At 34.4% G+C, this 13746-nt stretch overlaps 1 protein-coding gene across 1 annotated transcript in view; it reads right to left on the reverse strand.

Moving 5' to 3' along the window:
- Positions 1–1329: 1329 nt before the first annotated feature.
- Positions 1330–13746, reverse strand: part of GPM6A (glycoprotein M6A) — a 36975-nt gene continuing 24558 nt past the window's right edge. The window contains exons 3-6 of the mRNA XM_065665247.1: positions 8341–8494; positions 6581–6657; positions 5241–5306; positions 1330–1482 (exon numbers count right to left, since the gene is read on the reverse strand). Of these exons, the coding sequence (XP_065521319.1) occupies positions 1330–1482; positions 5241–5306; positions 6581–6657; positions 8341–8494 (450 nt within the window). The remainder of the gene's footprint in view (positions 1483–5240; positions 5307–6580; positions 6658–8340; positions 8495–13746) is intronic.

The following is a 13746-nucleotide window of genomic DNA, read 5'->3' on the forward strand; positions in this document are numbered from 1 at the left end:
ATTTGGTCCAATAATATTGACTTTCTTACATAAGGTTTTTTGTTTTGTTTTTGGTACAGGTAATTCTTTCAAATTAAGATGACTTACCTTTCTGATAACAACTTCCTATCAAAATAAAGGATCAAATATATTACTATACTTTCAAATAATATCTTTAGCCGTCTTTCACCTTACTTCAATGTAATACAGGAAAACCAATATGTGTAGGAAAGCTAGAAACCAAGCTATAACATTTATGGAAGTCTTGTTTAATATATCTTTTACAGTTGAGACAGGTGCAATCCATTTAAATATTGAAAGCAGGTAAAAAGACATCTGATTCCTATTGCCACTGTATTTTTGATATATTACTTTCATAAATGTAGCTAAGCAGTAATTTCTTACATCATCACATGAACAGCTCCAATTTAGCATAACCATCATTGAATTAAAGAGAGATCATTCTGTAAAAAACTATGGATAACTATATCACTAAATTAACAATCGTTATATACCATAACTCTTTAACAGGTAGCCGTGGTATTGAATTCCTTCAAAAGGCAAGTGGCCATGCATTGTTAGCACCACGGTCTGCATGCTCACAATACAAACAGGAATTATCACCCATGGAACTTGGAACAAGAGAATATTCTTTAAAAACATCAATAATAATACAATGTTAACAAAGATAAGAAGCACTTTTTTTTTTCCTTTTTTTAATTTTTTAAACTTTTTTCTCTTTTTTTTCCTTTTTTCTTTACCCACTACAAATTTAGAAATTGCACCCTTGATTGTTTAAAACATTAGTAGGACCTTCATTCAACTGGATCAGGGTCCATCTAGCAAGTTTTCCAAATATAAAGGAAAGTCATCAGAATGTTTTCTTACTGTATTGTACATCAGGTACAATGGTCCTTTTGAAGTATACCTGTAGTTAAAGTAGTTACTGAACTCAAAACTAAAAAGTATAAAAAGCTACCTTTTCTTTTTTCCAAAAACATATAAGAAACAATGCAAAAGGTGTTATGCATAACACATACAAAGTGATTAAAAAAATCAAACACATATTTGCATTTGACAATAGTTTAGTATCCTTGATCTAGCAGAACTAATTAGCTTAAGAGAATTCAGGAAAGGCTATTTAGGAGCTTTGTGGTAGAGAATGGTCACACAAAGTAAGAACTAATTAAGAAACCAAGTGCTAAACAACCAAGAATTGTACATGGGTCATAAGTAAGTCACCCAAACAATCTTTTGTGAGAAGCACTTTCAATTGTTTTTAAAATGGTTGGATGGCCTTTAGTTAAACAACAAAGCATTCTCATGATAAAAAGTAAGACAAGATTTCTTTTATGTGTAAGCGTTAAGCCGCTCTTTAGAGCGAGTAGAATGAATATCATGAAGCTCTTGTTCCTCCTTTGATTTAATATCCTCATATTTTTGCATTCTGCAAGCATCTTTCACATAGGCCCAGTTGGCAGACAAGACCATGAGATAATGAACCTAAAAGAGAAGTCACAGAAAGTTAGGAACCAAGAGAACTAATCATAATAGTGCAACTTCAAACTTGAAAACTATATGATAGAGATTGATGTTAGCTCTTTTATCAAAAGGAGCTAAGCATGGTTGAGTCAAGAAGTAGAACATCAACCTGACACAAAGTTCAAGCTTGAACTGAACTGAAGAACTGAAAACCCAGCAATGCATCCCTACTTTACTACTTCAGCTACTCCACACATCTTCATGGAAAAATTAGATTTCAAATAAAAGAGTATAATTTGAACTTTGAACAGATTGTAGATGCGAGAATCCTAGAAGTGGGGAGCCTTTGAGCAGTGTACTCATATCTTCCTGGCCTTTTAAAACACGTGTGTCAGAAAACCTTTCAACTGAATGATACATGGTGAAAATGGGACCACATAGGCACATTTCTTAGCCTCACAAAAGTTATGATAACAACCCAGTAAAAGCCAAATTTAAATGTATTGTATTAAATGTATTTTAATGTATTGCAGTTTCACTTGGCATTTTTTTTCTACTTAAAAAAAAAAAAAAAGACAAGCTATTCTGAAGGTACATTAGCCATAGTCTTACCTTCGTTAAATTCTCATTCTTTGCCCATCCCTTCCTTAAAAGTTTACAAACCCAAATTTCTGGAACTCTTGGAGTTCACACTTACTATAGGTAGGATGACTTGCCTGGAAATAACTACTTTAGTTTACATAATCTCAAATAAATGTCCATGTTATATAATGACATACATGTTTAATAGTCCCACCACCTTTGTTTTCTGTTTAACACAAAGTTCCTAGATAACATTGTCACACTAAGGAGGTCATCTTTAACTGTCTGTCTAATTGAATTTCACACTTCCATGACCTGAATAGCCTGAAGCCAGTGGGGCTCCATCAAGGCTTATTCAATTTGAAGCAGGGCAGCTTCCACAGTCTGCCTCAGGATGTTTTAATTACAGACATATGCAAGACAGCACATGTTTTTTGCATATTGAAACATTCTGTCCTGGTTTTGGTTGGGATAGAGTTAATTTTCTTCCTAATAGCTGGTGAAGTGCTGTGATTTGGCTTTCATCTGAGAATAATGCTGGTGACACGTTAATGTTTCAGTTGTTCCTAAGTGGTGCTTACCCTGATCAAGGACTTTTCAGTCTCTCATGCTCTGCCAGTGAGGAGGTGCATAAGAAGCCTTGGAAGAAGCACAGCCAGGACACCTGACCCAAACTAGCCACAGGGGTATTCCATATCACAGAACATCATGCTTGGTATACAAAAGTGGTGGGAGTTAGCCAGAAGTGTCTGACTGCTGCTCGGGACAGGTTGAGCATTGGTCAGAAATTGTGCTGTACATCACTTTTATTTGTTTTTTCTTCTTCTTTTTTTTTTTTTTTTTTTTTAGTTTTAGATCTATCTCTCTTTCTGTTATCTCCTTTTGCATTAATAGTAGTAGTAGTAGTATACTTAATTTGTTAAACTGTTTTATTTCAACCCATTGTTTTTAACTTTTTTTCCAATTCTCCTCTTCATCCTACCAGGGTGGTTGCCAGCTAGGGTTAAATCACAACACATTCCTGCTTATATTTATACGGTGAAAGTATGCTTCAACCTTTCAGAACTGTAGAATTGCATCTAGGCTAGGGAGGGTTTTGGTTTTACTTTGTCTTTCCTTTCTTTTTGGCACATGTCATTACATCAGGAGGGCAGAAGACTAAATAACTTTTGCTTCCCCCTATATGCATCCAATATCCTGCAGAAAAGCACAATCATACTGGGAGGCAGGGACCAGACCACTTATACATTTCCCTTGTTTTAGGAGAATTAATTGCACCTCCATCTTGCAGGACAAAATCTCTGTGGAAGCTGAAGAGCATGTCTCACATGGTAACTTTTGAAAGGGGAAACTGTCTCATAATTCAGTTTTGCTGTAGTGGTTTTCGGAAAACATCACAGGCAGAACGCTTTCTAGCTTTAGAATCAACCCTTTGGGATGGTAGAATTTACATTTAAACAACTTCATGTCTTCTGTTTCTATCTGACACAACATCAACAACAGTAAAATATATATTACTTCAACAATAATTTCTATATTTGTTTATTACGTATACAGACATGAGAAAGAACAGCAATGTTTAGAATCATACATAGTCCAAATGAATTATGGTTCAAAATCCTGGCTATCTTTTTCTGCGCATTTGGACACTGTAGAAATTACTAACACTTAGATCCTTAATTTACATTTCTGTTGAAACAGTCAGTGCTGTCATGCTTCCTCTATGCAGTCACAGAATCCAATGAAAAGCATACTTGTGTGTGGGTAACCCCTCAAAAATAAGTGTGAGCCATCAAAGTGAATTCCTAGTGGATTAGTGCCTGGTGTAACACATCTGTGACATCTTTGATATGTTACCGTGACCTATAAAGGGGGTTTTTTAAACTTCATTGAAAGTATCATGTATTTAAGCTACGTGGCTCCATGTACCTATGTAATTGGCTTCCACCAAAGATGTGCTCCTTTTCACTAAAAATCTTTCAATGGCTATACATATTCAAAACTCTTCTTTGAAATGCAGAATTGTTATCTGAACAAATTAGCATTTGATCACTACTACTGAATACACTTTAAACCAATAATGCACTGGAGAACTAATAGTCTCTTGGATATAGTTTCCTGACACTTAATATACCTATAGATTATAATTATTGTTATTTGGTCACTATTTTTCTAACTGGAGGCATAAAAGTCTCATTTTGGAAAAGCAAATAAATTATTAATCTAAGTTATATTTACTATTATTATTTGTGGTCTTGAAATAAAAATTACATTGTAAATAAATTTCTTCCATTTTGCTGTCTCTGCTAAGTGATGCCCTCTTGGCAGGGTGTCACGTAATATTGAAGAAATGGCAAAGAAAAGAAATAAATCATGAATGCAGCAGGAATGCTTGGTTAACTGAATATTCTCTGATTGTCCTTTCTTTATAAATGCAGTTCTAAGGAGAATGAAATATTTATGACTTTAGGATTGAATAAAAAATTACCAGTAGCAATTATAATACTAATAAACATCAATAACATTTTTCTTATGGAATGCGTAAATACTGAGTAACAGCCACTTTTCATTTCTCATTTCAGTGTATATTATGCAAACCTACACTGGAATAAAATCCCCATTCTAAAATTATTGTTATGTTTAAGAAGACACAGCACACAAAAGCCAAAGAACAAGGCACTAGCTCATGCGCTCTTTTCTCAGTGGAACATTTCCTTTGTCAAAATAGGATCAAATTCAAAATAATCTTCATGATTTAAATAAAGCAAAACTTTGTCCTGACAGAAAAACTGATGCACTCACATATAGACACAGAACTGACAAAACCAGTCTGCTCCTAAAATAGCAGCATGGCAAACCTGTGAATATCCAGAAAGGCGTAAATCATAAAAGTATATTACTACGGTCATGAAACAGACATGAGAGTTCACACTTGCCTGAAGAGAGCAAGTGAGCAGTAAAAATTCTAAGCATGTGCTTAAAGGTGAGGTTTTATTCAAAAAAGCAATCACGATGTTCTACTTTAAAAGGAATCCACCAACATATTTTAAATGGAGATGAGAGAGTACTGAATTACAGACTTTTACTTTAGTAACAGCATTGAGTGATAGTATGGAAATTGAATAACTGATACTAAGTAATAACCAGAATGAATTAGCAATTCAGATGATGGAAGTACAGAATGCTGGGTAGCTTACCATAGCAATGACTGCTGCTCCAGCTCCAGCAAGTGCCACAATGAACAAGTGGAATGTCATGTTTAGCTGCAAAGGGGGACAAAGAAAGTGATTTTCATGGTGGCACACTAAACAGAAACTGAACAAAAAGTAAGAATAAAGTAGAGCAAATAATTACCTTCCTGGTGCCACCCACTCTACCAACTAATGATTCCTGATACTTTTTCCAAAAGACTGAGATCCCTACATGACATTGTGCTTGTACTTGCTTTGTCACAATACTCATAGCAAGAATAAAGCATACTTCTGTTTTAAAATATTATACTTAAATCATAAAATATTAAGCAAATTTATTATTTAAAATTAAACAGTCCTGCACTTTTTTTTTTTTTCCCAGTTACAATAATACCTTACTAGATCTATAAATGTCTGTGGTGGTTTCAATAGTGACAGAGACAGCCTAAGGAAACCCTGTTTCCCTTCACTAGATGTAGCTTTCCGTCCTCATATATTGATTTACTTCCCTTCCAAATTTCTCAATAAAATTTAACCATAGTTACATAATATAAAACATGTTTCTTAAACAATCCAACTACCTTCATTTCCCCACTCCAAACAAAATGATTACAATTGTTTTAATTTCAGTGATCTGGTTTACCAGCACACTGAGTGTTGACTGCACAGCAAGGGTTGCATTTTCATAGATGGTTTTGTTACAAAGGCAGATAATGTACCTTCACTCTAAGAAGATTTATTCAAGCACAGTAAGACCCAGTGAAGCATTTATCAAAGCATTCTCTGACTTCAGAGGGGTCAGGATTTTAGCCTCTCTTTTTATGTGAATAGATGTAATTTTGTTTGTCTTTCATTCCTGATCACTTAAAAACTCAGAAACCTCAGCCAGACTGAAATAGGTGGCCTTTGCCGGAGGGAAAAACTGCAAAGAAAAATGTACTAGGTACTATTATCCTAACACACTGCAAGATTTGGTTAAATTCATTTGAAATCTTTACTTTCCTGTCACAACAGTAATCATAAGATATTCAAACAGTGATTCATCGTATAGACCTATTTATTGTGCAGCAGATGCGTTAGCTTTCAAAAACATCTCAGTAAAAAATATACATGACAATGGAATTCATAAAAAAGAAATAAAAAAATACAAGCATATTTAGAAAACAAAAGGCTCTAGAAATTTCACTGTCTAAATTTGATATGTGGTAAAAGACTGGGGAAAGTACTTGCTGACTGTATTTTCCACTGGCATTTTATTGCATCATCATTAAGAGCAAGAAAACACACATCAGTTATTTTCTACTATAACATATATTATGATTTGCCAAAAATATCACATTATTCACCTCATTAGAGTCACACATCTTGATGAAACTTTCTGAAGAGGTGCAAACCTTCTTTTCCTCTCCAATAGTTACAATACCTGGGAGCAGAATAAATATTCACAATATTTAATATTCTTATCATATAGAAGCTTACTTCATATGAGCTAAGAAATACAAATTCTTGACTGCCTTGCAGAACTTCAACAAAAGCAATTTTTTTGTTGATGATCAGTGGCTGAAAAACCTCCCCTACTAAGAAAGGCTGAGAGAGTTGGGGTTGTTCAGCACGGAGAAGAGAAGACTGAGGGGAGACCTTATATTGGAAGACGAGACCTTCCAATACCTAAAGGGGCCTACAAGAAATCTGGAGAGGGACTTTTTACAAGGGCATGTAGTGACAGGACAAGGGGGAATGACTTTGAACCATGCTGTGATCTATGACACTAGTTAAATTCAGCCATCACAAAACTAACGCAGAATGTATTTAGTAAAAGCCCTATTAGGAAACATGAAGGTAATAATTTTTCAGCCATTTCTGAAAGCATCTTCATCCCTGATTTTGATCAACACACTAATCAAAACAACAAATTTATTTGCAACTACTACATATACTCATCATGTTCATAAACATTCTCTGTTCTCCTGTGAAGAAATGTGCTGCATATTGTTTTCAAACATGTTGATCTGATACAAAGCTTCATTCATTAGTTATAAAAAAACATTACCCAAAGATACACTTTATTGTAATAACAGTTTTTCTATCAACAAAAATAACTAGAATCTGACACATAGTTTTTTTTAGATAATGTCTAGATGATAAATCAAAGACTAGCTTGAGGAGAACTGTTATAAGTTGGGTATCATGAAAAATGGTACTGTTCTTTCCTATCAGTAATCAACGTTTTTTACACTGAATTTACAGGAACCAGGTATGTTTACAGAATATACATTGTGTATGTTAATGTTACACACATATTTTAAATAGAATTAATCATAAAAAGTAGCCGTGAGTATTAGCAAAATGAAAAGTCATAGAAAGAATTAATATTCTTGAGACTGTATGGATAATTGCTTTCTTAACTCACTTCTCAAGCTGGGGGGAATCAATAAATTAAAAAAGATTTTTTTTTTCCCCATATGAAAACACTAATGTGAAATATTTTGTTGAAATATCACCACCAACACAAGAATTCTTAGACTTTTTACAATTCCAAATCCCCTTTTGTCCAGATTTACCATCCCAAGTATGTGCATATCCCAAATTTATTTTAACCTTCACAGTACAGGCTTTAGCCCTACTCTTTCTTCACCAGACTCTTAGAGTGTTACTGTTTATGTTATCACTCCTCATCAAAATTTTTGCAAGTAATCAATCTTGTCCTGTCGCAGTTCACCTCTGCAGATAGAAATGATAGCCTAGGATCCACATCTGCAAATCAGTGTTCTACCACAAGACATAAGAGTCATTCTTCAGATAAATGACTAATTGAGCATTTCAGACAAGTTCCAGCAATTTCAAAAGAACAGACTAAACAGAAGCCCCAAGCCAAATTTTCAGTACTCTGGGAAGATTGACAATGCTGATTAAATATTGTCAGGCCCAGAAATGCAGTGCATTTTTAATATACTGCCTTGACTAGTGTGCAAAAAGAGAGAAAGAGATGCTTAACAATTGTTTCAGAAACACTGAAACAGTTCATTTGAGATACATGAAAACAAAGCAATGTGATGTTTTCTTTTACGAAATCTTGGTTTATATTTAGTGCTGTTCATTCACATACCATACTGGCGAAGATCCAAGCAGAGGTTAGCTCCATCCACTATAGTGGCATTTCGGCAAATGGTCCACAGATTGAAGTACATGTAAACAGGCAGGGATGTAAAAGCTGTAACTCCAAGCCAGGCCAACATAAAGATGTATGTCAGCATAATAAACTGCAGAAAAAGAGGAAAAAAACCAAAACTAGTGGTATGTCAGAATTTAACCGATACTCCATTGCAAAAAAGGGAACAGAAACGTGACACTCATTTCTGACTGGATTTTTCTGTATCTGCCCTTATTTAAATTATGGTTTTGATCTGATGATCAATTAATAATCTGGTCAAAGTGACTTATGAAGCACTAACATGATGCTTCTGCAGAAACAGATGTTATGCTTCCAGAAGTACAAGCTTATTCCACATTCTTGTCACTCTTAGGCCTACAATTGGTGCAAAGCACCACATCTGAAGTACAGACAGCTGCATGCTTTGTGAAGCCTGTCTCTCCCTCTCATCACCAGTACTCCATAGTTAAGACAAGAGGCCACATGGTTAGTTTTTTTCCACTATAAATCATGATGCAAAATATTAGAATGAAATACCATAGGCTTTGCTTGCTTTTGCTTTTGAAATCTGAGTCTTAATAAAAATACATTATTATCCATGGCAGTGTCAGAATCTCATTGGCAAATCCATTCTGTATTGAACCAATCAGATGACATATTTGTCATTTTATTACCATATTTAAATATATTTGGGGTCTACATAAAGGGAATCCATCATTCAGAAGAAATTAGGGTGCTTACTTCTGTTAAGAAATGTATTAAATTATGTGCTTTGCAACATGTGTTCTCCAAAGGCTACACATTTTCTTTTTTTAGCAAAGATTATAGCAATCTGCTTGTAGGAAGCATTGAACTCTACTTGCCTTCAGGGCCAGTAGTTACATTAACACACCCAGCTCCTGTACATAGCTAAGCACGCTAAATTACTACTCTCTGCTAATCTGAGACAACTAGTAGACACATTCACCAATAACAATTACCTTTTGATTTTATGCTGTGGAAAATATATGAAGATGCTACATGATTAAATGTGGAAGTAAATCAGCCCCAAGATCTGATGGCTTCAGAAATGCTGACAAATATAAACACATTACTGAATTAAAAAACTTTCAGCACACTAGTACTTTTTAAGTTGCTTACCACAGAAAAACACCGAGAATAAGAAATGAGTTGTTTTTGAAAGCTGAGTAAGATGGTCCATAATCTGCTTAAAATTAAACCTTAACAACTACGTAAGGGGAAAATAGAAAGTATCTTCTAATTCTTTTCTAATGTAAGTTCTCTCACATCAGGTGATAAAGGCAAATGCCTAATATAAACACAGGTGTTAGCTGTGGAAATCAAAAAAGGCCAGAATCAAAAAGCTTGTAAATAGTAGTAAAAATTGTTAGAGGGATGGCTTGTCTATGTAGACCTGATCAGGAAAAGCAATCCAAAACAACAAACGAATTCAATTTTAGGTATGGCAGTTTTATTACTTTGAAGTTATGGGATGGACATTCTCAAGCAATATTAAAGAGGCCTTAATTTCATTTAATTTAACTCTCTTCCAAAGATTATTAAATAAAAGCCATTTAAATTCTGAGGAAGTGTATTTACATAGGGATCTAATGTAGTTTAATTAATCCAGTTTAAAATTCAATTCAGATTAATTTCCCTGATTGTCCCTAGATAGATGAGACTTTTGCCAGTAGTTTGAAAAGCTAGAGAATTTATAACACTAAAAAGAATTAGCAGAAGGATGCAGGAATGTTAAAGTAGAACAAATAGAAGTATTCCACATATTTGGTATCTTCTTTCTATCCTTTATTTAGGACTCAACACTTTAGCTTTACCTGCCAGTTGGTAAGTAATGAACCATTTTCACTTTAACATCAAAGCAGTTTAAAGATTTTTAAAATATGTTCATGAAGATAATGGAGGTCTTCTTTTCCAACCTTTCCCAAAACCATACTTACTAAAAAATCAATTGATAAAGTGAAAGCAAAGTCTATAAAAAAAAATATATATATATATAATGAATCTACTACGTGAAAGTTATGGAAGACTTTTCTGCCTGTTGGTTGCTTTATATAATGGAAATACTATTCTAAATGTTGAAGAGAAAATCATCAATGCAAGTAAATAGTGTTCTGTACACACTCGTATTTATTTAGTTTTCAATACTGCTCTTTTATTTTTTCTCATATTTTTTTCTCTCTATACTACTGTGGTAAGGCTAATGAGACAACATCTGGTTCAACCCCAGGCACTCATTTACAAATAATTACTTGGAAAATTACTTAGAAATGTAGATTCACTTCAGGTCTATGAATTCCCAACTAAAATGCTATGTCTGATCTTAATTTATTATCAAGCTAAATAGTTGCACTCAGTTTTTCTGAAGTGGGAGTGAGACATAAGAAAGAAGGCTTTCTCTTCTCAGAATCACCTTTAAATTCTCAGTTTACTATATTCTAAAAGTATTTTAAAAGTAAAATCAGCCTCCTATTCTACGAGTTTGGTAAAACTAGGTTAGTCTGAGACCTTATTTTTGAACCTTCTAGAATGTCTGAACTACGTAATTTTTCCTAAATTTAGTACATCTTTCAAAGTAGTACATGCATAATAATTTAATGGACAACTAAATATTTGATATTAGTTACATTACTGAACTGCGGTAACTGTTTTTAAGATTGGGTTCCACACAGATTCATAAATCTTCCTCCTCTGTGATTACAACAGAATGGAGAAAAAATGTCAGCCTTATTATGAACATTACTATCTCTTCTTAATATCATTTTATTTTCTGAGCTGCAGTATGGATGAAATTCTTTGTAGTCTTGCTTGCTTAAGAAGCTTGCTTAAATATCTGTGCTGAGATAATACAAAGCATTGGTGTAGCAAAGAGGGGGAAAACAGAGCTTATTATCCCCTAAAAAAATTAATCTGCCTTGGGCTTAGAATAAGAGCAGAAGAGATCTGTCAGATGATAGCTGCTGGGAGTCACATGAACTGCTTTCTTAGAGAGAATTGCATTCTTGTTTGTGGAAGAGATTCTCTTTTAAAAACATGAACATGTTTGGTTGAGTGTTTTAGAAATATGAATCAAATGATGACTTAATTTTAAAAAATGCATTTTAGAAAAGGAAGAACTTCATTTTTCCTCTCTCAGTTACTTTTGACTGAATAGTCAATAGCCAATAATATGCCCAGATTCATGTCATAACACCAAAACAACTGGAGGAAAAAAATAGAGAAATTTCTTCTGTTTCATGTAAGCATAACTAAAATGTAAACTTTCACATTGAATCACTAGGTAGTTATGACTTATGCTTGGAAGCTGCTATAACTGATGTCAGTGAAGCAAAACACAAAAATGTGACCTGGGTAATACTACACTTTGTGCTTCAGGGGCAATAAGAAGCAAAAGATTAACCTTGTACAAGAAGTTAGCAGTTTCTAGAAATGGAAGGTGCTAGTTTGTAAATTTTCATTATAATGAATGAAATTGTGAATTTTATTTTTTCCTTAAACTACAGGTGAAAAACTAGAGGTTTGGATTTTTTTTTTTTTTAGGTAATTTTCTTTGTTATTAGAATCTTCCCTTTTCACTCTTGAGACTTTACAAAAAATTCTTAAGGAGCCTGTTCACTCCAGGTATTAAATTCAGAACTCAGTCTCCTGAGAGTCAAAGGGATCTTTCTCCTTTGAAGTAGCATTCATGATACATGACAAGCCAAAGATTTATGAAATAGCAGTACAGCATCTTAAAGAGGTATCACAGAGGTTCTTTAGTGTGCTATGTACTGCATTGGTAGTGAAAATTGCTTTCTCTGATCTGTAAGAAGCCAAATACATAAACACAAAACAAACTATGAATGATAGTAAAATTCATCTACCAAATCATGAAGATAAAAGTTCATTAATCTACACTCAGTTCACATTGGGAAAGAAAAGCTAAAGTAAATAATTATTTGAACAAAATAATTCTTTAACCTTTTTAGAGGTTAATTTTTCATACCAAACACCATGGCTGTTAAAACCCTCTTGTCAGATTTAATAAGATTTTTGTTGACAGTAATGGCTTTCCTGAATCACAGATTATCAAAGCCAACAAATCATCAACCCTTCTGGAAAGATTTTTTTCTTGTAAAATCTACTGCACAAATCAATGTCGGGAAGTAGAAATTTCAGAACATGGTCTGAAATGGTATGTATACAGCACAACAGCTTTCCTGGTGGTCATAGCTGGTTGAAATCATGTTTCCACTGAAAATATTACCTAAATCTTACCTATTTTAATAAGATCTAGATTTCAGTTACCACTTTTTAAAATTTATGGCTGCTTGTCCCTTGAAAAGTATGTTCATGGAATTTCAAATACTGTTCTTATTTTAGTTTGTTATACATATTTTAAGACCTGAAGAAATATTAGATGATTGCTTCAGTGACCCTAGAGACAGCCTGTGACAAAGTATCTAAAAGTTAGTTACTACAGAGAGATGAATTGAAATGGAAAGAAAGTAAACTCCAGTCACTTTACTGCATGAGAACACTGTTGCTTATTATAAAAAAAAAATAAATAAATAAATAAAAAAATACAAAACCAACATAGCAACAAATTCAGAAGTGCCTGAATAAAATTTAACTACAGAAACCTCATGTCGCTGTGTAATTTTTTCTTTGTTCTAACCCACTCAGCACTTGTATGTTCACTTCCTCTCAATTTAGTCATATACTTTTTCTGAACTCTCTGACATGAGCTTTCAACCCAGAGAGCTGTAAGATGCACATCTTAGAATCATAGAATAATAGAATAGTTAGGGTTGGAAAGGACCTCAAGATCATCTAGTTCCAACCCCCCTGCCATGGGCAGGGAACCTTCATGCTAAACCATCTCACCAAAGGTTCTGTCCAACCTGGCCTTGAATACTGCCAGGGATGGAGCACTCACAACCTCCCTGGGCAACCCATTCCAGTGCCTCACCACCCTAACAGGAAAGAATTTCTTCATATCCAATCTAAACTTCCCCTGTTTAAGTTTTAACCCGTTACCCCTTGTCCTGTCACTACAGTCCCTGATGAAGAGTCGCTCCCCAGCATCCCTATAGGCCCCCTTCAGATACTGGAAGGCTGCTATGAGGTCTCCACGCAGCCTTCTCTTCTCCAGGCTGAACAGCCCCAACTTTCTCAGCTTATCTTCATACAGGAGGTGCTCCAGTCCCCTGATCATCCTTGTGCCCCTCCTCTGGACTTGTTCCAGCAGTTCCATGTCCTTTTTATGTTGAGGACACCAGAACTGCACACAATACTCCAGGTGAGGTCTCACAAGAGCAGAGTAGAGGAGCAGGATCACCTCCTTCAACCTGCTGGTCACGC

This window comes from Lathamus discolor, chromosome 1, assembly GCF_037157495.1.
Source record: "Lathamus discolor isolate bLatDis1 chromosome 1, bLatDis1.hap1, whole genome shotgun sequence".
Classification (NCBI taxonomy): domain Eukaryota; kingdom Metazoa; phylum Chordata; class Aves; order Psittaciformes; family Psittacidae; genus Lathamus; species Lathamus discolor.